This window comes from Poecile atricapillus, chromosome 7, assembly GCF_030490865.1.
Source record: "Poecile atricapillus isolate bPoeAtr1 chromosome 7, bPoeAtr1.hap1, whole genome shotgun sequence".
NCBI classification, from domain to species: Eukaryota; Metazoa; Chordata; class Aves; order Passeriformes; family Paridae; genus Poecile; species Poecile atricapillus.
Genome location: NC_081255.1, coordinates 16792888 through 16820449, shown reverse-complemented (window position 1 = coordinate 16820449; position 27562 = coordinate 16792888). Strand labels below are relative to the sequence as shown.

The 27562-nt window shown below is 40.2% G+C and overlaps 1 protein-coding gene across 7 annotated transcripts in view; it reads left to right on the top strand.

The window, feature by feature from the left end:
- Window positions 1-27562, top strand: part of SLC44A3 (solute carrier family 44 member 3) — a 108320-nt gene that overhangs the window by 63508 nt on the left and 17250 nt on the right. For 2 of the 7 annotated variants that reach the window (XM_058843347.1, XM_058843349.1), the window contains exons 1-11: window positions 3787-4024; window positions 4131-4174; window positions 4372-4479; window positions 6999-7141; window positions 7581-7717; window positions 9167-9260; window positions 10618-10787; window positions 11311-11400; window positions 12030-12154; window positions 13692-13878; window positions 21963-22128. In XM_058843347.1, coding sequence (XP_058699330.1) covers window positions 4157-4174; window positions 4372-4479; window positions 6999-7141; window positions 7581-7717; window positions 9167-9260; window positions 10618-10787; window positions 11311-11400; window positions 12030-12154; window positions 13692-13878; window positions 21963-22128 — 1238 coding nt within the window. In that variant the 5' untranslated portion in view covers window positions 3787-4024; window positions 4131-4156. Of the gene's footprint in view, window positions 1-3786; window positions 4025-4130; window positions 4175-4371; window positions 4480-4513; window positions 4539-5056; window positions 5184-6998; window positions 7142-7580; window positions 7718-8543; window positions 8764-9166; window positions 9261-10617; window positions 10788-11310; window positions 11401-12029; window positions 12155-13691; window positions 13879-21962; window positions 22129-27562 lie in introns of those variants that run through there. The other 5 variants (XM_058843346.1, XM_058843350.1, XM_058843351.1 and 2 more) reach the window with 5 other exon arrangements.

Below are 27562 nucleotides of genomic sequence, written 5' to 3'. Positions count from 1 at the left end.
TATCAAAGTGGTTTGGGTAAATATGGATGAATTTTCTCAAATATGAGAAAAAGCTAGAAGTCTTTCTTTCTCCTTGTCCATTAAAAATCTCTGATCCAAATAATTTCTTTACTACTATCCAAGAAAGGGTCTGGTTCTTTAATTTAATTCTTAAAAGTGACTGAGTAATATGTGCTGATGTTTTCCAAAAATCTTCAGCAGCTGCCATGAGAAACTTCAGACTGAATGGTTCAAGTGAGGTGAGGTCTTAAACACCAGGTCTTAGAATGCAAACCTGACCAGCAGCTTGAACATAATAGGAGGCATTATGTTCAGTTTCTGGGTGTTACAGTTCAGGATATTCCAAGAAGCATAGCTACATAAAGAGAACAGTACCTGCCTGCTGAGCTATTGTATGTTAGCAAGATCATTTGAAAGCAATGGAAATTATGCTCAGCTGCACCTTCTCTAATTAGGCAGAAAATGTTTGCTTTTAAGTTGAGTTTCTCAGTTGCTGTGTCCTGTTATTAAAATAATTGGTCTCTGTTCCTTGTCTGATCCAGAAGGGGATACAGATAGGGATAGTCATCTCACTTAACCAGTCTAGCAAGGAACTGTCATGTTTTCATTTAGCACCTTCCTCTCCCAGTCCACATTCCTGCTCCAGTTTTAACCAGGTAAGTTTCTTCGTAAGAAAGTTGAGCCCTAAGTGCAGGCAGCAGCAGGATTCATTCTTAGTGAATAAACACTACACTCATAAGAAATAATAGGAACTTTGTTATTAAAGCTTGGAGTCAGGAAGCTTGAATTCATGTTTGATTTTTGGTGTATATTCTATGTGACTTCATGAAAAACAAAGAGCTGATAAATGCCCACGGGTTTACACTGCTGCTCATCTCTTGCTGATGCTGATAAACACGTCTGAAGATGGTTAACATGTAAAATATCCTTTAAAAATGACAAGTAGTCTTAGAAGTGTAAATGTTAATCTCCCTTGTTGTGGTTCCCCCACTGTGACACACCAAGCAGGTTGAATGGGTTATGTTTTAAAACACAAATAAATCACTGTGAGTTCCTGGGTACTCCAAGATTGTAAATATTTTCTTTTCCTTTACAAGAAATATCACATACTTGAAATGTTCAGTGAATACTTGGAAGTTCAGTGAAAACTTAAGAGTGCATGTGGATCCTCACCATACAACTCTCCCATGGAAGTGGCTGTAGTTGGATCCAAGACTGAAATTAAGATGTTTGTATTAGAAAGTCAGCATCTTGTCCATGTAGATCAGGGGACTGAGACCAAAGGCTCCAACACGGGCTTCTCACCAGGGAGAGAGCACAAGCCAGTGGACACATCTCTGGCCAAGTCATTAGTGCTCACACAAAAGGACCAGATCTCCAATCTGATACTCTCTTTCCAGAATTCATTTTCATCTCATTTCTATTTCAACACTACAAAATATCACTTCTAAATCTCCCTGCTCCTTGCTGAGTGCTCGAATTACTCAGCTGCAGAAATGGGCTCTATCCTGTAAAAGTGATAAGACAGAAAATTCAAAATCAATCTTTTGGGTAATTTTTGTCAGGACTGCAAAAATAACAAGCGAGAGTTTTTGGTATTACACTTTGGATGTGGGTGTTTAAATCTGTTATCCAATCTGAGCCTTGTTTCCTGGCATTTTCTTCAGTACAAATGAGGATCCTCATTTGTGAATTCTGGTTCACCATGGTGTGAGGCTCTGTGCACCCATCCCAAACTCTGAACTGGAGCTCCAAACCGGGAGCCGAGCCCCACCTAGTGACACACGATAAAAGTACTCAGCTGCTGCTAAGTAGGATAAATGTTTTATTTGATCATGCTTGAAATTCAGGAAAAAAATTTAGTACAATTAAAATATTTCATTTACAATTATTTTTAAAAAATCCTATTCTAATTGTGAGTTATTTTCTAGTGTTTCTAAGATAATTGCTCCTTGGCTAGCTGAAGAAATACAAGAATTTTTATTGATATTGCTCAGTAAAATCAAGCCTCTACTGCTGATTTCAATGTTTTTACATGAACTTCAGTTACCTGGATCCTGAAGTTCATTAAAAAATATTTTTTCCACTTGCTGTTTTCCTCTATTCACAATAAGAATGGAATACAAACCTAAGGAGGATCCTTCAAAAAGTGCCAGATCAACAGCAAAATATTAGCATGTGATGACAGAAAGTCATCAAATTCTAATATGGGCCTTCATCACTGGCATTGTTCTTCAAGATGATTTTTCTTAATCTGATAATGATTCTGTCTCAGAATACTCTTTTTGTCTAGGTTAAAGGTTATTAATAATTTTAGTTAGTTTTCTTAATATAATAAAAAATTGAACTTCTCTGATTAAAAAGGACTAAGTTTCATGTGAAATCTCACATTTCTATTCCAAGGGAAAATCACTTTCCCCACATATTTTTAAAATGCATATTTGTAAAGCACAAAGTGAAGGAAAATCTATTTTCTCTATTTAGGTTTTATAAACACAAAACTACCCTTTCAGATTTAGAATTTTATTTTAATTTTCACCCAAATTCTGAAAACCCTCCAAAATTAATGGATAATGAGCATTAAAAGACAGAATGCTAATAAAGACAAGAACTGTGAGCTGTCTGGAAACTAAATGGTTTAATAAACCCTCTGCAACACAGTTTTTAGAAATCTTTCTGGCAGTGTTTCTTCAGAACCATTCTTGGGAGGGGGTGGGGGTGTGCGTAAATTTAAATCAGAATTGTAGCAAGTTCTGTTAAAACAGTTAAAATATCGATTTTAGAAACATTGTATGACAGCCTTTTGGAAAAATGTAGTTATTTCCAGACAGCTTAGAAGGACCTTGAAATGCTCTGGGGCAGAGATTCATTCCTTTTTACAAATCCCAGTTTCTGATATTACCTATTTGCTTCCAGCTATGCTAGTTTGTCACCAAGGTTTCAAGTCTGCATTTTCTGCAGAGAACTGGAATACACTGGCTTTGTTTTGCTTTCTATTTCTAGACAAGACTAGCCTAGTGCTCTGTCTCCTACATAAGATGGGCCGATTCTTAAACAGTTTTGCAAAACAGCTTCCATTTAATTCAATTTTATTGCAGTTGCACATGTTGCGTTACTTCTTAAAGAGGACATTTATTTGTTCCACTGACTGTCAGAAAGAGGAAAAAAACATGCTTTTAACATTCTTTCAATTTCTAAAATACTCTAGACTATTGAGCTGAATTTAGTGAGCATAAAAATAAATAGGCAACAGGAACAGCACAGAGAAAACATGTTATTAAAAGTGGCTAATAATTCCCGCATTCCTTGGTCATCTGAGTTACAAAGATTGACCCAATTCGGTGTTATTCCTGTTGTTGCAAGTTATTGCTGAGAATGCAAAACGCATATGGACATAGATGAGAGGTACATATAGCATAATACAGCATGTCAGCGTGATGTACCCGTACGTACAACAACCAAACAGGAGCTGAAAAGGCTCCATGGCTGACCGTGTATTAATAATGCGGCCGGAACAGCCAAACGCGTATCGGTGTCGGTGGGCTCAACAGCACGGAACAGCCCCCATTTTGTGCCGCAGTAACAAATCTTCGGCTATTCCCAGAAATTAGCTAATGAAGAGAAAAACATAAACCTCCCGCCCTGGCCGGGGGCCCTGTATAAACCTGCGGCTGTGGAGGAGCTGCCCCGGGGCAGCAATGCCTCTCCCTCTCTCCCTCCCGCCGGCGGCTGCCCCGCGGTCCCGGCCGGAGCCCGCCGGAGCCCGGCCACAGCGGCGGGCGGAGCCGCTGGAGGAGCCACAGCCCGGCCGGGCCGCCCCGCCCGATCCGGCCCCGCGGCGCTGGAGCCGAGCCCCGGGCAGCCGAGCTCCGGGCAGCCGAGCCCCGGGCAGCGGAGTCCCGGGCAGCGGAGCCCCCGGGCAGCCGAGCCCCGGGCAGCCGAGCCCCGGGCAGCCGAGCTCCGGGCAGCCGAGCCCCGGGCAGCGGAGCCCCGGGCAGCGGAGCCCCCGGGCAGCCGAGCCCCGGGCAGCCGAGCCCCCGGACAGCCGAGCTCCGGGCAGCGGAGCCCCCGGGCAGCGGAGCCCCGGGCAGCCGAGCCCCGGGCAGCCGAGCTCCGGCAGCCAAGCCCCGCGGAGCACGGCGCGGCGAGCGCGGCCATGGGGCGCCGGCGGCAGGTGAGCCCCGCCGGAGCGGGCCCGGGACACCGGCGGGGACAGAGCGGAGTGCGGGGACAGCGCACGGCCCGGAGCTGCCGGGTGCCCGGCGCTGAGAGCGCCAAGTTACGCGCTTGCTGAAATCTCCGCCCTTTGGAACTTGAGTTAATTTCACGGGAAGTTTGTTCTGCTGTTTTCTTGAACTTTTCTCTCTTTAGGACTCTGGAGACAGAATTTCTGAACTACAGGAATGGAGACCAGTCATCTACAGAAAGTGCACAGACACTCTCTGGCTGCTCCTCTTCTGTCTTTTCTGGGCTGGTTTGGTAAGCACGCACGTTCGTTTGTTTGTTTGCTCCTCTTCTGTCTTTTCTGGGCTGGTTTGGTAAGCACGCACGTTCGTTTGTTTGTTTCCGGGAAGGACAAATTAGATCCGAAGTTAATGGGGCTCTGCATAGTGTTACACTAAATCTGAACTGAAATTGTCACGGGCACAGGTCCCCCGGATTGCCCAGGGATAGATCTTACCTTTGCGGTGGTGCAGTGCTTTATTGTGGCGTCGGTATCACTTGTAAGCTCCGCCCATATGCTTTAGGTACCATGTATAAACACTGCTCGGTTATTTAGAATCCTCTTTTTTTGTAAATCAATCCCGGCTCTGACTGGGCTCTTTATTCTACTTACTCATTGTAGCCTTGATATCTTGCGACACGTGTCCATGCGATGCGACATTAAGTCACTATCTTAGAACAGCGTGCCAGCTTTTGGGAGCAGGCTTTGTCTTTCTGAAGCATGACTGGGGTTTTTAATGATACGTCTCAGCCTGCTCAGGATTCTCTTAAAGACACTTTTTAATTCCATGCATAGTAACTTTTTAAATGGATGATGATGCAGAATATTACCTACACATTTTGAATACTGCATAAATGGATGGTGAACTTTGTGAGCAGGATTGGGGTTTTTTACCTGCTGTCTAATCCTTAGTGCTTTGATGAGTGGAGGGGATGCCACGAATGAAACCTGTCAAAGGGTAAGGATTTAGGATTTTTGTTTGGTTTTTCTCGCTGTTTTTATTGCTCACTTTCTGTGAAATAACTTATTGCATACACATATTTGTTTTCTTGTGTTTGATCTTTAAAATATTTAAGAAAATGCAATGACACTAATTTGTTCACAAAAATTGAAATCACATCAATAGTTCTGTGGAAATGGGTATCATGGCCATGTGTAGATACACCCCTCCAGCTATTACTGTTACTTAACAATATGGCTTTTATCCAGCATTCTGCACTTGAAACAAAACAAAACAAAACAAAAACCTACACAGTGGATCTGTAACGCCCATATTTAGAGGGAATACCAGAATTTTTCTAAAAGCCTGTTTCAGTTGAGGTACAGTGCCAGCTTATTTCTTGTTTTCCTTCTGAGAACATTTTAATTGTTAACAAATACTTGCTCTGTAAACAAACTTGATCTGGAAATATTTTGTTATTGTAACAAATCAAGTCCACGAGTAGTGTGTTAGTTTGAATTGAGGATCCTCTACAAAGATGTCCATATTGAGACAGCATTAACATGCCATCACAAGTTTAAAAAAAGAAAAAAAAGTTCTGAACTAGTTAAGACTGCAAAATAAGAGTCTACCATAAGCAAAAATTATATTTCTCTCAGGACTAAAGAAGCACATTTGTACATGTGTATGTAATGGTTTTGCCCAGATCCAGTCTTTAGTCATAAGTACTAAAAGAAAAACAAATACAGGCTCTAAAGCTTAAGTAAGAGGGCAGTTGTGCTGGGTCTGATGTGTGCAATCTGTCTTGAGCACAGCCAATATTCAGCTATTCATTCAAAGCAGCAGTGGTTAATGTGGGACTGAGAAATCTTGCTGCTGCTGCCAGCAACTGGCACATAGCCATGGAGTGTGAGATGTGACTTGCACCCGTGGGACAGAGGAGAAGTTTGCATCACTGAGTTCTTCTGCAGCTGGAGCGATGGAGAGACAAGCCTTGGGTAAAGTTGCACTCAGGACTTCACCAGTTTCACAGAAGAATTGCTGCTTCTTGGCACTTGCAAAGGTTCTCTGCAAGGATTGTTTTGGCCCTCATGATGTACAGGGGGGTTTAAGCTGCATTCCTAGACAAGGTGTTTTATTTTGACTAAGGATTGCTGCTACTTGGCCAGCAGAGGTATTTAGCTGCCTCTGAGGTTTACAGGAAGATGATCTACTGGAACACTGGTCTGACAGCAGAACAACTAAAAGGTCAGGGCACTGTCACCTAAGTGCACAGCGTGGCTTTCTCCAGGTTTTTCACATGTGTTAAAGAGTGCTCCTTCCTAAAATTTCAGGTAATCTCCATTTTTAATATATTTTGTGTTTAAAAACACCTCTGCTTAAATTCCATAGCAGCTTCAAGGGCCCATCATAGCAGCAGTTAAATTGCCTGAATGTGTCTTTAAGGTCACCCTGTAAAACGAGATGCAGTGAGCACATGAAAAATCACCATTTGAGTGATCTTGCCTAGTGAGACACATGAACATCACTAGGGACAGTGTTTAGCACCTTAGTAATGCTTTCCTCTTATTTTAATCAGGACTTCCATCTTTCTCCTCCTGTGTTATTCTGCTTAATTAATATACTTCCAACAATAGATGAATGAAAGCTCTAAGAAAGCAATAGGGCTAAACTTGCCCATATGACTTGCTCTGGCCTTGTGCTGAGGGGTGAATTTAGATTTAACTGTTTGCAACAAGAAGGCAAAGATGTATGACTTAAAAGAAATACTGATTGAATGAGAAGGAAAAGCCATGGTAGCATGCTGTCACATTAAAACAAATATTTTAACAGATGTTTATAAGTGGCTATGCTGTGGTGGCTGGTGCTGCAGAAAGGCTCGTGCTTGGATATGACAGCTTTGGGAACGTATGTGGTCGGAAGAACACTCCTGTAGAAGGGGCAAATCTTTCTGGATTGGATATGACTAATAAAAAGTAAGTACATCAGATAATGTCTAAATAAATCAAATGTTTGAGAACTTAGTTAAATACACATCTTCTAGTTGTCAGTCATATACATCTGTGTATCTACACTGTTGTATTGAAAGGCAAAAAAGGTGGGAATAGTGCAAAAGAAATTAAGAAGTTAAGATAGAATTTGAAAATGTGCTGCATTGTTATGCTTTATACAGCTGCCTTCTTAAAGAGGATCTTAAATGGGACATCACCCAAACAGGCAGTCATTCTATATGGCAAATCTTTGTACTTAAGGATGTTGCACACTGAAGTTCCCAGTAATTCCACTGACTCCTTTGGCAAAAGTTTAACTTGCTTTGTAGCACTTTAAAAAGATGGAAAGAAGGTTCAGAATTTAAACTTATTAAAAAAACAAGAAAACTTGTTTTTTGAGAAGAGGATTTTTTTTTTTTCCTAGGTATGTATTCTTTCTGAATTCATGCAGCCTGGAAATACAAAGCCTCAAAATCAGTTCACTTTCCTTGTGTGTGTCAAGTTGTCCACAACAGCAACTCAACTCTTTGGAAGATCTCCAGAGTTTTGCAAGGAATAATGGTGTGCCATAGGGAGTATGAGTACCTTAGTGTATCTGTAGAACAGTTGAGCAGCTTCCACTTTGTTTTTATTATATTTCTTACACTAGGGAATCATATCTTACCATTAATTTCCTGAACAGCTCATGGTAACAGAAAATAAAATTACTTGTTTCTGCTTTATTTCAAAACCATAGTTTCTAGAAATGTTACAGTTCTCTTATACAAATTAGAAAGTTGTTCATTAATTCCTGCACAGTGCTGAGATTATGTAGCAGAAAACTGACTGCTGAGAATGAACTAGTGAAGTTTGGTGGGGGTGCTAGGAGCTGACCAGAGTTCATATGCTGTTTGAGACTCTTGTCCAATTGGTTCCTTTAAATTAAAACTATGGTGGAATTATTAATTCCATGGAGACACAAGTGGATTTATCCTTCTGGACATCAGATCCCAATGTTTGCTATTCCATTTTGTTGCAGTTTAACCCCAGCTGGCAACTCATTACCACACAGCCACTCACTTCCCAGCAAAACCAGGACACACCTAGAAATTTTATTTGATTCTGGTGTTCAAGATGAAAATGCTGTCAGAAGTAGCTGTTGTACCAAAGTGGCTCCAGTTTATTAATGTCCAACATGTAAATAAAATAATCTGTAGCCTAAGCCTTGTTTCATGGGGCATATATAAACTTCAGACCATATGCATATTAATGGATATTTTTTTGTCGGAGGTCAGTATCCCATTCTTTTTTTTTTTTTTTTTTTTTTTTTTTTGTTTTGATGTTTTATTTGGCAGGGATTGCTATTTAAATTGACAGTATTTGTTTTAATTTAATTTTGGGGTAGTTTGCCAATATTTTGTATGTGCAGAAAGCTGTAAACACCTGCAATATTATATAAGTATTTTCAGTCTAACTAAACATAATTGCATCAAATTCTAGCTAAAACTGCTTGTATGTTTATGTCAAGGCAGGGAGAAGTCTTGCATTTTGAATGGCTTGGATGTACCCAGCCTTTCTTTCCCAGAAGTGCTGTCTAATGGAGCAGAGTCTTGTTAGCAGAGTACCTGGTAATATTTCACCTAGTTCTCAACACAAGTTAGGTTTCTGGATACATATATCTATTCTATTCTAACTCAGGAGGGCCTAGTTCTATTGTAGCTTCCATCATTTCAGGTTTTTCTTTTACCCTAATGAGCGAGGATTAATAGCCAAGTATGGCACTGTGGAACAAAGAGTGTGCCTGCCCTCCAGAACATTAAGTGGTAACTGTAGTTAAGTCTAGAAGGCAAAAGATTCTGCAGAGATCGGCTGAGATTTACTCAACTACCTAATTCACATTCCCACTGGAATATCAGGGATGAAAATGGTTTGCTAAGGGATCAAACCAGAAGTGCAAACAAAACTTAGATGTAAATGTTTTTTCCTCTCAATTTTTTGCTAATCTTAAATTACTTTTTTCTTTTTTTTTAGGTTCTTTTCTTTGCATTTACAACCTGAATGTTTCCAATTACACACTAAATCCAAAGGCAGCTCAGCTGTGTCCTACACTGCCAGTTCCACCAAGGTAAGAATGACTGGGTACTTTACAACCTCCTTGAGTCCAGACAGCTTCTTACGGGTTGTTACTCTCTCGTATTTTGTATTTGTCTTGATGCTTCACAGTCAGGATGGTTTTGCTTTGTTTATTTATTTTTGTCCATGTATCCTTACAAGTTATTTTATGTGCCTGTGAACATGCCAGTGTCCTATCCCACAGAATAAACAAGGACTGCATTCCTTTCATTCCTCTACGATTTAGAGAGTTTTCCCTATCCGAATTAGGAAAAAGCACTCCATATGAGGAACAGCTTAGCTCCTGCACAGACTTTCGCTTTCTCCCTCAATGCCAAGGATGTGGTCTTTGGTCTTGCTGCTTCTCCTGAGCCCAGAAATTTCCATCAGAATAATTTTATAACCAGATGGCTTGAAGCACAGATCTATGGATGGTGCTTTGTCAAATCTGGCACTTGTGAGTCAAAATTCTTAAACCCATGATTTTAAGTTCCACTGTGTCATGAAAACACAGCAGAGAATTGGAATCTTCTTGTTTGCAGAGCCAACTCATCTCTGCTCTGAACAGCAGAAAATGGAAGAACAAAGTGAAGAGAGCAGGAGACATGTAAAAACATTACATACTGTGGATCAAAAGACAGCATGTAAATTGATGAAAAAATATGGCATGTTTCACTTATTTCCTCAATTTTCTAGGCCCTTTTTGGTTTGTCAAGGAACTCAGCACAGTTACTCATCTTGCACAAAAGTATTCCATAGTAGAAGCAAAGCTAGTTGTGAAATTTTTAGTTGTTGATAACAAACCCTCTCCTTTTCAGGTATGAATATGCCATTGACTGTTGTAGGGCAGCACTGCCAAAGCAGGACAATAAATATATGCAAGAAGCTTGGCTGGGAGTGCCAAATATTTTTGTGTAACTATTTGGTGCTATTAATTGTACCTTGCAAACATTGTTTTGGTGTGGCTTTTAGAGTGCTTAAATATAATAAAAACAATACAAAGTGTTTGTGGTCTGGAATTATCTACAACAGCATAGGTTACAGCTATGTTAGCATGAACTTTGCTTTTACACAAACACATGGGAGCAGAGCAGGTGAAGCCAGACTAGAATGGGAATAGGAGCTATTTGCTGATGGTGATAGTTAATGATAGAGTTATTAATTTCTTTCCCCAGGCTGATCTTGAATGGATCTATTCTGGTGTAGTGATACGGGAATGACACTATTAGGAGTTTATTTTGCAGATGATGCAGAAAACTACTCTTTATAACAGAGTGCTCTCTGTGGAGAATGGTAGGATGGATCTTTGTGGCTTTTACTGTTTGTCCAGTAATTAATATTTTTTACTACTTTTGTTTTTAACCTTTCAGTAAGTCCTTTCCATTGTTTAATCGATGTGTTCCACAAAATCCTGAATGCTATTCCAAATATGCATCTGTCCTAATACATATGGTTAATGAAATGGATGTTTTTCACCGAATTCTGAGTGGAATATTGGCAGGAAGAGATACTGTGATAGGACTGAGTGTCCTTGCACTAGGTAAGGTTATAAGTAAAAAGTGAATCACGATATTAAATTAAAAGGTTAAAAAGTTTCTTATAAGTCTATATGTTTAATTCAAAAGTGGACTTTTTTTCATATTTTCTGGGCAGAGTTATTTTTAAGGAGGAGTGATCAGGTTTTATCAGGAGACATTTAATAGATTGGTGAAATGCAGATCTCTATCAGATTCTGTGCTCATGGTTAAATACCTCATTTTGGGGGATGGTAAGAAATTGTTGATAAAAAAATGACATCAGCATGAATACTTGAATTTAAATCTTACATAAAATGTTATTAAAAAGCTAGTATTTCCTGTGGTGAAATATATCAGCTTAAAGTTCCTTATTTTTTAAGTTAGAGGTAACTGTGTGCTTTAAATGTTAAAAAGGGTGGCAGTTTTATTAAATGCTTTTGCTTTTAAGATTACGGTTTAAAAATATAAGCCAAAATTCTACAAGAACCTTAAATTTATATTTAAAAAGGGATGTAACACTCAAACTTACTCTCTATATATTTTCAGCCTTCTCTTTGATACTGGTTTTAGCCTTCAGATTCATTCAGACCCTCCTCATCCATACTCTGATTGCGCTGGTTGTATTCGGGTTGCTGTGTAAGTATATTTACTGTTTCACTGCACTGAAGGGCTGGCAGCTGAACAAACAGCTATCCTTTTGTTCCATGGCCATCCTCAGTAACCTTCAGCTTACCACAGTTATTTCCAAGCTGAGGCCTTCTTGCTTTTTGGTGCCAAGGTCTGGCTGTGCTGTTCCAGCTGCCGAGTGTTAGGATGATGGTGATGTTTATTGTTTTTGTAGATGCCTAGAAACAACATTTCTTTTGGCAGAGGAATGCAGTTATGAAAATGCTACTGTTTCAAAGAATGCTTAGTGAACTCTTATACTGCCTGCTTTAGGAAGGGAGAGCCATAGGAATGTGTCTGGCTAAAGCTTGTCATTCCATGAAAGTTAGCTTTGTATCGCCACAATGAAATTACATGCCTGAGCTTTAGGATAACTGCAAGAAATCCAAATGTTCTGCTGTGGTTTTACCTCAGACTGACAGGCCCCTATGGGAAGTTTCTCTGTGACACTGATCCTGTGCCTCACGTTTCTGAGAGTATTCCCAAGCCGAGTGTGGGACAGTGGCGAGGGCAGGAGGCTGGGAAGGGAGGCCAGGCAGGCACCAGCCTGCCAGCAACAGCGTGTCCTGCCTGCCCTCACACTGCTCTGCTCTGCTCAGTTGTCTCAGGTGTTCTCTGGTGGCTCCATTACGACTACAGGAGTGACCCCAGCACTGAACTGGAAACAGAAAAGGAAAATGCAAAGTTTCTACTTGGATATGCCATCTTCTCAACAATAGTTACTGTAAGTAGCATTTTGCCCTAAGCAATGGCAGAGGCTGTAACTTGAAAACTTGAACTACGGTGGTTCTGCAACAGTAAAAATAATTTCTAATTCTTTTCAAATTGGAAAATGAGAATAAATTCTAAGATCTTCTTACATTCATTCAAATATAATCATAAAATCATAGAATAGTTTGGGTTGGAAAGGACCTTAAAGATCCCTAGTTCCAACTAGATTTTTAGGCCCCCATCAAAACTAAAAATACAATTTTATATCTTCATGGTGGAACTTGTTTGTCAGCCTTGCCATACTTCAAACCCATACAAACAGTGTTATTATTGTTGGTGTAAAAATGCAAGAGTTTTGTTCCATCCCCCTTTTGTTCTGCATCAGCTCACTGAAGAATCATATTGAATAAGCACAGAGGAACTGGCTGAGTATGAGCATGAGATCTGCGGATTCATCCCACCCTGCCAGCAGGAAAAAGGGGTGGCAGCTCTTTTAGACAATGAAAGGGGCAGTGAAACACAGGCAGCAGTGCCTAGACCTCATGTTATGGGGTTAAATTCTGGTTTTCTCTAATTGATCTTTACAACAGAAAATCTTGTGGCTTGCAACTTCTTATGTGATTTTTTTTCTCTCTGATGTTGCAATGTTAAAAGAAGCCATTGGTCAATTTGAGGGTACAGTCAATTTATACTTCATGAGACATTTGTCAAAGCAATTGTCCTGTTGTCTTAGAGATGAGTAAGATCCATATGGAATTTGCCAGATATGAACAGTCTGACAGTTTACAGTGACAAATATAAATGTGTCACAGATCAGATTGTTTCTTGTATCCTCTATAAGTTATGACCTTTTGCATCTGCTGATACTAAAGAAGAAAAGAAAAAGTTTCTTTGAATGGTTGTGTGTTCCAGTACACAACTGACTTGTTTGCAGAACTGTGGGAACATCCACTGCTGCAGGTTATGCTTCTCTTCAGAGCTGGTGGCTTCTTTCTAGAGCACACAAGAAAACCAGTGAAGCAACTGTCACTGGTTGTATTTATTGTTTTAAAGGTTTCAACCTCTCTTTTAATTGCTGTTCAAAGTTCCTTGTCACAGACAAAGAGCTGGGGATATTGTTTGATTTTTGACTGGGGGTTTTGTTATTGGCAGGTTGGGTTTTTTGCCTTGGGAAGATAATAATTTATTTTAGAATTTTCATTTTATGTCTGCTTTGCTCCCATACATACATATCTCTCAAACTAGTTTGTTTGTGGACTGCAGGAAAGCACTGGTGGTTCTACCATTGCAAAAGTGAACAGTGGCAAGCTGACCTGAGTAGAAAGAAAGTTTTAAAGTTCATGACATGCAGAGTATGTGAAAGCAATGTGTAGTGTGCAATGTACATTTATGTTTGCTATAAAGCAAAACAGACTGCTTTCGTTAGAGAATTAAAGTGTTATGAATCCTATTTTCTTTAAAAAACAGCAGCAATTATTGCAAGAAGCCAGATTTTAATCCACAGGCTCCTTGAGCCTCCAACAATTTGTCTTTTTTTTCCCCTAAAACAGGTTGTTCTGCTCTCCCTTATACTTGTACTAAGAAAGAGGCTTCAGCTTGCTGTACAGCTCTTTCGAATTGTTGGTAAAATCATTGGCAGAATTCCTTTCCTCCTCTTCCAGCCATTCTGGACCTTTCTGATTCTCGTTGTGTTCTGGGTATTTTGGGTTGCTGTACTACTTAGCTTAGGAACTGCAGGTAAGTATATGCTCTTCATGTTTTTTGACTGAGTGCTATCCATTTCCTAAGCTCTCTTCTTAAATGTGGAACCTCTTGGTTTTCGTGTACAAAATGTGGGCTAGCATTGTTACACAGCTGAGTTACTCGTTCTTTTTTGTTTTATTTCCCATTTGTTGGAGTCTTCTACATTGGTCTTTTGCTTCCATATGTGGACTTGAATTTTGTTCCTTCTCATTTATTTGTTAATAGATGGTGGTAGGTACTGTGTGTGTTTGGTGTACTTAAGTGAAGAAAGCAACAGAAAGGAGGAGACAGCTTTTAGTGCAATTGTCACAAAATGAGGATGTTTGTCTCCTCTTACTATAAACCATGTTGAATTGTCACAGAGGCAGAACACTGCTTCAGAGCAGTAGTTCAGGGACAATTGCTATCATTTGGACTAGTACAACAGTATTTGGATTAATCCAGTGGTTCTTGCAGTTGAGAGGAGGTTCTCTGTGGAAAGAGTCAAGCAGTGTGAAGTGAAAGATCTGGCAGAACAAGATTTTTAATATGGTTATTGTATTACTGAGGGATATACCACTGTAAGATCTGTCACTGATTGAACCAGAGTAATTTGGATGCTGTCCCTTGGCCCAGAACCATGCCATTCAAGTGAAAGAGATATAATCCTTCTGTGTACTTCACCCAAAGAAGTGAAGCTAAAATCAGTGTAGCTCTGGGGGTAACTCCTCATGTACACAGCAGCCCCTGTCCATGAAAAGCATCAGGATTTGGGGGCTGGTATTTTTTAATTTTAAATTTCTAGGGCCACTATTAGGAGACAATTGTTATTCTTTGGGTCAACCCTGATGTAGAATTAATGTGGACAGAGACCATTGTTTATAGGTTTTATCTTTTCAGACACTTGGCAGTGATTGCTGTCTGGGAAACCAAATGCAGCCTAAATCTTCAAATGTTTGTGTGTTACTGTTTTACTTTGTGTTTCCACCATTGCTTGAGACAGTGACTGCAGTAAGTCCTTAGAACAGGCTTACAGATCCCTGCTAGGCAGGAAAGCCTCCAGCTTTTCCATAGCTGAGCCCATTTGGCAAAGCTGGCTGTATTTCCAACCTCTATATGTCAGGTACTTCTCTTCCATCACAAATGCTTCCATCTCAGTTGATTCTGACTCTTGTAAAGAGCCACTACACTTCTAACATGAGAAGCTGTCTAAGTCCATGCTGGCATTGCAAATCACACCCATTGTTTAGGCTGGACTGGGATCTGTTTCCTTCCAGCTTTCATTGGAGAGTCATGCAGATTTGCATGTTTCTGCTGCCTTGAGTAACTCATGTTTGTCAGGAATGGCTGCTTGTAGCAGCTCTTACCCTGCTTCTCCTGAAGAGGGTCAGACATGGCATGGCCAAAAGTCTGACCTGCAGTTTATTTGTGAATTGTTCCTCCTCACTAGATAGTCAATCCGATGCCCTTTGCTTTAGATGTAATGGATATTCCTTCTCCACACTACTTCGAGTTAGATTTTCCCAACACAGAAGCAGCATCATGTGCTGGACACAGCTCTGTGTTGTTAGTTTTTCTGCAAAATCTTTATGCCATTCATGTAGAGATCAGACAGGCAGCAGTAATTTTGAAACTGGCCTTGTGGGGTACCTTCAGAACACGCTTTATAGAAAGGAGCATCTCCTGAGCTATCAACCAACTGTTCATCTCATGCACCTGCTTCAATCAAATACAATTTAAGATAAACATTAACTGTAGTAAATTTAGTAACAGAACAATAGAATTAATTACAACACACGTATTTTCTAAATAGATAATTAACAAGATATATGAGAGAAGATATTACATCCTTGATGTTAAATCAAGCTGACTTGATCTTAATATGCACACATAAGGATATAAAGCTTGCCCTTGTTGTATCTAAGTTTAGAAAATTCCAGGTGAGTTTGTTGTATTCAAAAGCTTTTGGAAATGCAGCAGTCATTAGAAAAGTAGAAATATTTTAGCTCATGTGGCAGAAAAAGCTTGATTGTAAAAGCAGGTTGGGAAATCATTTGGTTATTTTCTGGATGCTTTTACAGACTTTGCAGGAAAATAGTGACTTGCGCATTAAAACCAAAAGCAAAGTCCACATATATTCACGGGAGTAAAATACAATGAAAACTGCTTTTGAGAGGCTTTTTATGCTTTTTCCATGTTGTGCCATTTTCCTTCATTGGTTATATTCTGTGTTTCCTGGTAGGCATTTTCATTCAACTTTTTTTCTTTTTCCTCTGCCTTCTTGGAGAGTAGGATTCAAACATTTTATGACCTGCTGTTATATTCATAGTGCAGCACACAACTCCTGACTCAAAGGTATTTTATGTTTTGTCTTCTCTCTAGCTTAATAGGAATGCTGATGTTTCCAGCAAGTGATGCAAACAGTGCAGGACAGAGGGCAGCATAAGCTCGCTGCACAGCAGAGTGATGCTAAAGTTTCAGCTTTGAAAGAACAGACTTTTCTCAGATTTAGCATAAGAAGAGAAGGTCATTTCCTGGCACTTAACTGTCAATATATCGCTTATTTGAGCAACCTAGTAAAACACAGGTTTTAACGGCGGTATTCTGGCAGGGTATTTTCAGTCCTTGTAAGATCCTCCTGTCAGAAGCACGTTAGTGTTTAGAAGGGGAGTTGTGCACGCGATGAATACCCGAGTCACTTCTCAGTTAAAACCGAAGCACGAATGCAGATGGCAGGATGCCGCTGTGCTCGGGAATGTCTCCGGTAGGCTGGGCGCTGTGTCTGTCCCGGCCGTGCCGCGGTGGCTCTTCAGCGGGGTGTCGGACACTCGCCACCTGCCTGTCGCCGTGCGCGTGGCCCGGTGCGTGTGGCCCGGTGCGTGTGGCCCGGTGCGTGTGGCCCGGTGCCTGTCGCTCGGTGCGTGTGGCCCGGTGCGTGTGGCCCGGTGCCTGTCGCTCGGTGCGTGTGGCCCGGTGCGTGTGGCCCGGTGCGTGTGGCCCGGTGCGTGTGGCCCGGTGCCTGTCGCTCGGTGCCTGTCGCTCGGTGCCTGTCGTTCGCCGCGCGTGTCGCCGCGCCTGCCGCCGCCCGTGCCCGCCAGGGGGCGCCGCCGGCCGCGGGAGCGCCTCAGGCCGGGCCGGGCCGGGCCGGGAGCGGCCCCCGGAGAAGGGCCGGGAACAAAGGGCCCTCAGCCTCCGGGAGCGGGCCCCGGAGAAGGGCCGGGAACAAAGGGCCCTCAGCCTCCGGGAGCGGGCCCCGGAGAAGGGAGGGGAACAAAGGGCCCTCAGCCTCCGGGAGCGGCTGATGGAACGGGAACGCTCCGGCCAGCCCTCGGGCTGAGCAGGGCTGCGTGTCGGCAGGGCTGCCCGTTGGATTTCCTCACATGGGTTGTGTAATTCAAATCTTGGATGGCGAACGCTGAACGAGATTTGGTATTGAAAACGTTCCGTTAGGTTGTATTTCAGATTTTCTGCCCAAATATGAGTCCTCTGAAATGCTGTCTGTTCAAGTAGCTCACCATCAGATAAACTGGGGGTTCTGCTGTTCTACCATGACATACCCACACATCCTGTAGAGACAAATGAATACAGTACTGTACGGTTGATAATGCACTGACAGGACACCTTTGTATTATTTATTAGTTTTCTACAAGTGTCCTGTAAGTGGAAGACATTTTTCATTTTGAATTTTGGGGACTTTTTGCACCACTTGAAAGTACGTCTCTGAAGATCTCCAAAGATACGCTTTCTCTTACAGAACAATTTGTTTTCTTCATTAGCAAATAGTTGCCTGTCTAGGATTCAGCTTGTAAAACACAGGTGGTGATTTTCTTGGGTTTGAGACTTTGATATTTTCTTCTCACAAATATATTTTCTGTGGCTCTGCAGGCTGTATTTTAAATGCAAATACACCAAGAGAGCTGGAAAAATGAAATGTTCACAAAGACACTAGTCTTTTGTCTAATACAGAAAGATGGGTAAATGAAATTGGCTCTCTGCTGTGCTGCACCTGCTCTTAACATTTTTCTTGAATCTGCACTAGTTATACAATATTTATGGTGTCTGCATCTCAATGGTTCTGGAGCACTTGATCCTCACTTCAGCTGTGGTGCACCTGATCATTATGTGACCATGCAGGCACCTAATTTACACCCCCTCCAAAAGTCAGTGCAATTGTAAGAAAAAACCTAACTTCATGGGAGCTATAGAAAGTTATAGGCTGCACTTGAAAGGTACTTATGCACATGACTAATTTGAAACACATGGATAATCCTATTAAAATCAGTGGGACTACTTATGCGTTTTAGGGTAGGCACCTGCCTAACTACCTTGGTAATTCAGATTCTGTCAGAGCAGCAGAGCCTGAGCCAATTCCAGACCTAGAAAACTAGGAGAAATGCCAAGATTTCATGAGACTTTAGGTAGCACAAGCAGTGGCACAAGTTAGAACCATTAGCTGGCTAGGAATGGAATTCAGCTGTTCTTTGGAAAAGCTGATATGTCTTAGGGTTATTGAGTTTTACTGTTTGCTAATTTGTGGGTATTTCACTGCAGAACTGAAGTGGCCAAGTGGCAAAGCAGAACATGTCTTTCAGCTTTCCAGCATGCAGGAGCTGTGAGGTCCACATGGTGTCAATACTGTGGATGTAGGATGAGAAGGTGGTGTCATTTTTTTTATGTAATGAAGGTGCATCCTACAGGCAAGTGAGCAGCAGAACTGCCATTTAAAGCTGTGGAGCAGCAAAATGGGCAATAAAAATATATTTCCTGCAGGGGCCCTGACATTCCAATTACAGTTAGGTAGCTTACCTGTAAATACCTTTACATGATAAAACACTAAATAAGGTAACACAATAAATTCTGTTGCAGGAAGCACTAAGATTCAGTGTATGATTCCAGAACCTTTCCTCACTTAGCAGTGGGAGGGGCAGAACATATTTTCATGTTAACAGGAACTGATAAACAGGCTCTCCGTATTTTTTGTCAGTGGCTCTTTGTTTGTGATAAGGAAATTGCTGGCCTGGACTTCCCAGGAATTTTTGTCTCTTACAACTGCCTGTTGCTGCAGGCATCAGCAAAACCTGGCAGCAGCAGCAGCAGCTGCCGAGGAAGGACATCTGACCTAAGTCTGGAAATCCCAAAATGTAGCTGAAGGTACTGCACACAGCCACCACGGACTGGTGTCTCATTGCACTGCTGTGCTGGCTCCCAGGGCAGCACGGGGCTGCGAGTCCCACGGGGAAATTCTCCGGGGTTCTGCTGCAAGCACTTGTGCCTGTTCGCATTGTTAACATCACTTCTTTTGAAGTATTGGCAGTAGATTAACACTTGGACTGATCAAAGGCTTCCAGATTTGGTGATTCAGATGTAGGGACTTCGGTTCTTTACTGAGTTGTTTTCAATGTTATCACTAAGAGTGTATGGTACACTGAGAAGATTCATGATTATGTAGTTGGAGAAAAATATTCTGTTGACAGATTAAACTGTATTTCAGGACTTTGTTGAAAAAGTTTAGTTTGTGTGAACAGATAGATCATGGTACAGTGGTGAGGGAAATGGCATATACTTTTCTCAACAGGTTATCTAGGATGGCTTTAAAGTTTATCTGAGATACTGATATAAAAAAATAACCTTGCATGTAGTTCTGTCAACAGAATTTTGCATGTCTGGTAGGCCCAGAAGATAGGGAGTCAGAGATGTTTATATCGTTAAACAGATTTTTGTGGAGCAACAAAACTAATTTACCATACCTGACAAGCAAAGTGATCAAAGGTGAACTCACAGGTGACTCTGCCTGATTTCTGTGCAGCTGAGCACAGCACCATGCACATGTTCAAGTATAAAGTTGTCCAGGAAAGACAAAGCCATTACTGTTGTTACTGCAGGTGGTTATTTTAGTAGGTTGGTAAAAAGCAAACAAAATTAGCTTGCTGTATGTACATTTATCAGTCTTCGTGACAGCACTACAGAAACAAAGCCTGAAATAGTCTGTTTTGGACTAAGCAATGTCCAGGTGGATTGTATGGTGGCAAATGTCCTTAATTCTGCTACCAAATGGCAAAATGTCTTTCCATGAAAATGGAGAGGTAGGACACCTTGTATCTCACTGACATCTTGTTCGCCTAAGTTCCCTTAGTGAGGGCTGTAAGATATGGATAATGAGCTTATTTGGCTAGTTGTGTGTGCTGCACAGAAAGGCAGTCTAGAGGCTCTGGAAGAAATATGGGAAATGAAAAATCTCTTGAATTCAGAATTATATAGTGCCATAGTGTCTCACTTGTTTTAATGACTTAAGTAAATTACTATACCTCAAAGCCTCCCCTTAAAAACCCTCACTTTTGCAAACTTAAAATCAGAGAGGGGAGGAATGAGGGAGAGTTTGTGAGAAGAGATCTGAGTAGTAGCTTTTTCAAGCCATCAAATATCTTACACTTCACAGACATAAAATTAATTTTAATGTATTGGAAGCACAACAGTATTTCTATGAATGACCAACCGTACAGCTCTGGAGAGAGCTTGCCTGTTCAGCCAATATTGTCAGCCTCTCAGAAAAGGAAATATCTAGAACATATGTCTGTATTTATGTACCCATGTAGCATTTTTTTTAATCCTTCAAAGCACTTTAAAACCATGTTGCATTGCCAGTATGGGGTAGATGGATGTTTTTCTTAATTTACAGACAAAAAGACCTTGCTTCTGAAAACTTAAAAAAGCTTGTCTAAACTTGATGGTATTGCTGAAACAAATCTTTACTGTTTCTACTTTTAGTTATTCTTGAGTAAGAAGTCTTTGGCTGTAGAAAAACAGGCCAGAAAGAAACCATTTCCTAGATAGCTTTGTATATGTGGTAGTTTTGAACTTGAAGGTTGGTGTGTTGCCCTGTAGGAGAACACAGAGTCATAGAATCATTTACGTTGGAAAAAAACCTTAAAGATCATCAAGTCCAGCTGTAAACCTAATACTGCCAAGTCCACCAAATGAATATATGAAGTATTAAAGCTTAAGTTACATTGCTGTTTGAGGAATAATAGTCAATTCTGCCTCACTTTGTTATTTCTTTCATGGAGTTGGAATAAGAAACTACTCACCTCCAGAGAGGGTTTTATTTGGTGAACATGTTTCTCTTTAAGGTTAATAGACTTAAGGCTTGGTAAAATAAAATAATTTTTTTTGAAAAAATAGCATGTTAGGAAAGTAGAGACCTTTTACTAGGACCAAATGGTCCTAATGCCATTATCCCCTGGCTAGCCTTCAGAGTCTACTGCCACAAATAGGATTACACAGAGAAAGTCTGATTGTTGAAGAATCTGAGTTGCCCCCACCTTTTGTGAAAAGCCTTCTATGAATATGTAATAAATTCTTTGTTAGTAACAGAAGAGGAAGGAATGTTTTTAGCTTGAATAAGTTAATTTGTCTGTGTTCCTAGATAAAGTAGTAACACTGGAGCATGTACTATCATATATGCTACTTTTTTTTCCCTCCCAGAGAGCCCACATTTCTGTATTTTGCACAAAGATTGCAAAGTATAGAGAACAGAAAATTAATGGCCATGGTTCTGATTAATAATAACTATTAAAATATTTTATTTGTTTTGCTGCAACAGTATGTTATGTATCCTTAATATTTTTCTGCAGTCTTTCTCTTCCACTTCTTACTAAAAAAACTTCTAAAGTATTTCATAACTATGCATTTATTTCAAATTTGACTAATGAAAATTAAGATTTCATTTACTTCTGAACTATTTGATTACTTAAGTCTTGAGTAATGTCTTCTCAGACATCTTTACAAATATGTAGCTTTCCGCTTTCTTTTATTGGTAGCTGTCTCTCAATCCCAATTTAAGCACAATCGTTTGCTTTTCGTGAGATTTTATTTTTCAAAATCCAATTTGAATTATAAAATGTTGTTTCTCTAACTTTGTTAGAATGGACAGAATTAAATAGCATCAAATTAATTTTTTTTTTTTTGTAACTTTACTGAAGAGAAGTTAAGAGAACATGGGGCAGAAGCACTTCCATGTACTTCTTTGTCCCTGTCCCCCCTTCTCCTTTCCCCCTTGTCTGGCATGTTATAATAATACAACAGTGTAATCTCACCTTCAGGTTCTGCACAGTCCACTTCAGGAGGACAAGTAGAATACAGAGCTCTGTCTGGAATTTGCTACATGGCATGGTATCATTTTGTTGGCCTTATCTGGATTAGTGAATTCATTCTTGCCTGTCAGCAAATGGTGATTGCTGGGGCAGTGGTTACTTGTTACTTCAACAGGTGAGTGCAGAATTGCTCCTTGATAATTTTGGGGATTTTCATGCATTTACTTTCAATCTTTTTCTAGGAAAAATAGTCTCAATTAGACTGCAATTTATGTCAATATCTGGAATCCAAATTATTGTAAAATAATGTTGTTTATTGCAAGATCTTGAGCAAGATTTTACAATGTGCATGATATTAATGTGACTCACCCCTGCTGCTGGAGGTGCTGGGCCAAACCAGGCCTTGATTTAAGCCATTGGAGCTCTTTTGACTCTGGGGAATTGCCATTCAGAAGGCATAGGCTGCATTGCATCCTTTTCCAGGAGAGTGCATTAGTTCCAAATGAGAAGCAATATATTATTCCTTGGTAGTTTCATGTATTCATGGACAGTTTGACCTCATTGTAAGTGCTCATCCCTGCTGTGGGTTTCCATTTGCACTGTCTGCATAAATGCTGGTCTAATAGGTTGGGTTTTTTTCATTCTATGCAGATATTTTCAGTTAACTGTAGATGCTTTAACAGTGTAAAGTGTTTAGACATATGCAAACAAACTTCCTTTAATATTATATATCCTGGAATGTAAATGTGGAGGAAATGAGGAAAAGTAAAATGAAATAAAATTGGGTTATGCACTCATTGCAGGGGAAGATTTAAATCTCACAATATGTTGTTGACTTTTTTGACAATGAAGAGAGCATTTTCTTGATAAAATTTTTCGTCATGAGTATTTTATGAGCGCTCTCATCCTCAGTACTCTGTTCCTCTGTAGCCAGTGATGAGATTTTCTGATTTGTGAAAAACTCTGGTGTTTTAAGGCATTTCTTCATTTTGTATTAGAGGAATATAATGATAACCTCTCTTTGTTGAAAAATTAACCCTTGAGGAAGGTGATGTGAGACTGAGGTAGGAAGCCTGGCCAGAGAGAGCGTGGGGCCCTTGGAGCACTTTTGGCAGCTGCCCAGGGCCATATGGCTCGGGCAGCTGGGAAGGATGGCTTTGGCCTTCTCCAAAACTTAGGAAGCAGGGTTCTGTGGATGGTCTCCAGAATATATCCTTGGGTGTTCCAGCCACTGATCAAGAGGCTGCTGCTGGAAGGTCTCCAAATGGTGTGTTGCCCAGCAGAGACACCAGTGCAGGCTCTGCTTTCGGGACTGGCCCCATAGGGTTTTCCTGCAGCAGCCAACGGAGCTGTGCTGTTCCAGCCAAAGCAGCAAGGCTGGAAGATCTAGGAACAGCAAGTGCCCAGCCCTGGTTCAAGCAATGTTGTATCATCCCATGCAAAAAGTCAAGGCAGGAGAAGGTTTAACATGTGTATCTGGAGCCTGTCTCTGAGATGATCAACTGCACAGCACCTGTGCCACTGAACTCATGCTTGGGTAAGAGCAAATAAGACCTAAAATGTTGCTTTTTTAAAGGCTGAAATAGTTTTGAAAGAGTGGCATCATCTCACCCTTCTATTTCACATGCTATAATAGGACCTGAAATGGGAGGAACTCTCATTTCTGATGTCAACTCTTTTTTCCTACTGGAGCTCTGTGACTCCCACAGCTGTGCTGCTGTGGATAGTGAGCTGCACTTCTCTTGTAAGCACATTGATGTACCTCAGTTTTAGCTGCTGGATGCTGAGGCACTGAAGGTTTGTTTAAATTGTCTTGAGAAAGCATAGGAGAGTAAAGTAGCTCTGCTGAGTTCCTGGGCTGTGTGCTGCAGTGCATTTTGGTGCAATACACCACATAAACCTCCAAGGCAAAGGCACTGTCCATGTCTTATCCATGCAGAGCAGGGAAGCACCTGTAGAAACTTCTGCGATGACATTTACTGCTCTGCTAGGGGCTTCCGCTTTCCAGCTATTTTTTACTACTGCAGGAACTGGCGGCCAAGTACAGAAGGTTCCTGCTCCCAATTGTATTGGTATCATTTTGTACAATACCACTGAGCTCTCCTCTTGCTTGCCAGGTGACCTGTACTGTGTTGAGAGAGTTGCGTTTGCAAGGGGAAATGCAACTTTCCTGTGGTAGTAATCCCTTGTCCTGGCCTTTAGGCTGTCAGCACAGATCCACAGAGATGCAGAGCAGTGGGGAGAGGGTGGTTAGCTGCAGGGGCAGCCACACCAGCAAGGGCAAGGGTTATCTCGAGCTGTTCCAGCAACTCTGAGATTGTCTGCTGTGTGTTTTTAATGTATTCCCTGGGGCAGCATCATAAAAGCATGTCACAAGAGTTTGTTTATGGGATCTTACAGACAGGCTTTCTTCTTGTCCTGTGAGTGCTCCGAGGAAATGGCATGGCCTTCCCATGCGGAAATCTCCTTCCACAGCGCACTCAGCAATGCACTGCATGACCAACAACCACAGCTGAGTTGCAAATGGGGCAGGCAGGGTAAAATTTAATCCTTTTTACCTGGATTAGCTTTACAGGTTATGTATGTTTGGCCTATAATACCACAACTGAAAATGGATTTTACCTTCTTTTATTTTAGATGAAACATGAACAGACAAAAATTTCATTAATTTTATAAAAATAAATAGAATTTTTTACTTAATGTTTACATTTTACAACTGGTGAAAAGGGCGCGGTCTTTTAAGAAGCCTTCTTTGTTACAAGTGCTGTTTTACATGAGGGTTTATTCTCACCTTGATTTGCTTAGGTGTTATGTATCTATTTACCTTTGCAGGGAGATGAGCCTTTCCCCCTCTCTGGGAGTAAAGGAAGGTGATATGGTAACTCGATCCATGTCACAGGTATCACTGTCCTGTCCATGTTTGAGGTTCTTTAGTAGCTTCAGTGCACATATATCACTGCACAGATTTGAAATTAAGGATTGGGGTTCTCTACTACATGACTAAGGTGTTCAGTACCACAATTTCCAAGAGAACTGAAATATGTATCTCTACCAGTAAGTCAAAAATGGAGGTTCATGGATGTGCACCAAAGTCATTGAGAGATGAACTAGAACAAACTTCTAAAGACTTTCTGCTTTAAAGGCAGAAACTTTTAAAGGCTTCCTCTTCAAATGTATCTGCAATATTTAGGGACATGCTTTGCCCCACTTACGTACTTGACCTAAAAGAACCACCAGCATGTATGTAATCAGACCTGTCCCATGTGGCTTTGAGATAAGGTAAAAGGGCAGTAGGAAGTACAGTCTCTGTGGTCTCTGTTAGTCTCATAATGTCTGTTTTATTACAAATCTTGTAATTTATTGTCTTTCTTTAAAAATTGAGATTCATATTTACTTGAGGAATAGAAGATTAATTCCTTAACATTTTAGAAATATTTTATACTAAAGTTATTTTTAGACAGTCTTTGAAATTGGTGAGGCGTGAGTGAAGAAAACTGTAAGCATAGCTCTTAAGAGAAGAGGATATTAAAGAAATGAAGAAATACCCTTTTCTCCCATTCAAATGTCTATGTCTGTTGGGTGTGTCAAGATGACAATTTTTTCTTTTGACAAAAAATATTTTTAAAATGAAAGCCAAGATGAATGTGCAATCATTTGATTCAAGGAACTTAGTGTTAAAAAATATACTGTCACAGAGCTCACAAGTAAATGAAGGCAATTGACAGTAGTGAAGAACAAAAATTAATAAAATATAATGTGGTATTGAATACAGATCCACAGGAGTTTGGAATAGTAGTGTTGTACGTAAATCAAACAATCTCATGATAACATAAAACAGAAATACCAAAGAGGAAAAGCAACTTGTGGCTCATTCTTACAACCCATCAGGCAGATTCCCAGGTTTCCCTGGCACCTGGTGCACATGCAGTGTAATTCATGTGCACAGAAAACACTGCATGATTGTATGCTTCTGCTAAAGTCACTGCAGGATTGCATATATACATATACATACATATACATATAATATGCACAAAGGTGAGTGAAACTTCAGCCTTGAGTGCAATGGGAGTAGGTGGATATTGAGCCAATCTTGAACTTGTTTGAGTCGTAACCATCGCTTGTTGCTGTTTAGCCTCTTTCCTGTTTCCTATTCTGAACCAGAATTAGAAGGAAAATCTGTTCTTTTTCTAACCTGTTTGGAGCAAAGCAAAATCCTTGTCAGACCCTGTTCTTGTGCTAATTTCTTTTCTAGGAAAAGGAGGTGTTGAAAAACATCCAAATATGTAAAAAATTATCTAAACTAAGCTTTAAATTTTTACATTCCTGCTCATTATTTATTCACATTAAAAATATCAAAACCCTTCTTCATTTTTCTCTTCAGGAACAAGTATATTATTAACACAAGAATAAACTTTCTCCTTTATGTGTTTCTTATGACTAGTTAACCTTTAGCTTGCAGAAACTTAATAATTTATATTCTGAGATCAAACTGACACTGTCATTTGTAAGGAAATGTTTTGGGGAGGAAAAAAACAATGGCTCAGTATGAGTAGAATAATTTATCCACACTACAATATATGTGTTTCTAACATAGAAACCTGATGGCTCTAAAAAAAAAACCCCAAACCTCCTTATTCAGTATAAAATTCCACTATCCCCCAAGCTGTTCCCCTGGTTTTAAGACAAAAATAATAAATGTAGCAACTGCTTTGCTGGAATTTCCTATTTCAAATAATGTGGTATATTCACATATTTAAATACAACTTCTCCACTGCAAAGTTTTTTGTTTTTTGAATGAACTACAGTGATATCTTCAGGATTCTTGCAGAACTGTAATCCCTCTCTTGAATATACTGTGTATGATTGAAATCCTTGCTGAAGTGAGAATTTAATAAAAGTATATTTTTAGAGCTTCTTAGCCCAAACCATTCACTCTCTTATTGGTGCTTTTTTATTTTTTAATTTCTTGTGCAAACTACTGATTTTTCAAGGTAACAGAGGTTTTGAAGAAATCAATTCTGAAAACAGAGCTTCTTATTTGTGACACTAGGTCTGATCTTTATGTCTTACTTAGTCAAACGTAGTCAAACTGCGGCTGGTTCTCTTGCCTAACTAAATATTTCAGGGTTGGGCCAGTTGCTTAAGAGTTACTTTATGGAAGGGCTAATTATGACTGTTGATCAGTGTAGGGTTTTTTTTATCCTATGAAGCATTTTTAAAGGTACTTAGGATGTTAATCTAATTGATTTTTTGGGGTTTTTTTCAGCATTTGACAAGGGTTGAGGGAGTGCCTTTAGGTTGACTTCCTGAAGTTTATATAAATTCTAGAGAGCTGGGTCATATTACTGTATGTAAATGACTGACATTAAACTGACCTTTATAAAGGAAGCAAAATAGTAAGACTTATATTTAGGCCATTTTTTATCTTTGCTTTCTGATTTTGGCTGAGACATTATTTTTTCCAAAACAATACAGGCTAGTGTGCACTAGAACTGCAAGTTTTTTAGTTCCAATTATAATCCTGAATACATAGTATGATATTCTTTTTTACTGTATTCCATTTTAAAAGAAATTCTGTTCTATAGGGGAAAGAAAAAAAAGAAAAAAAG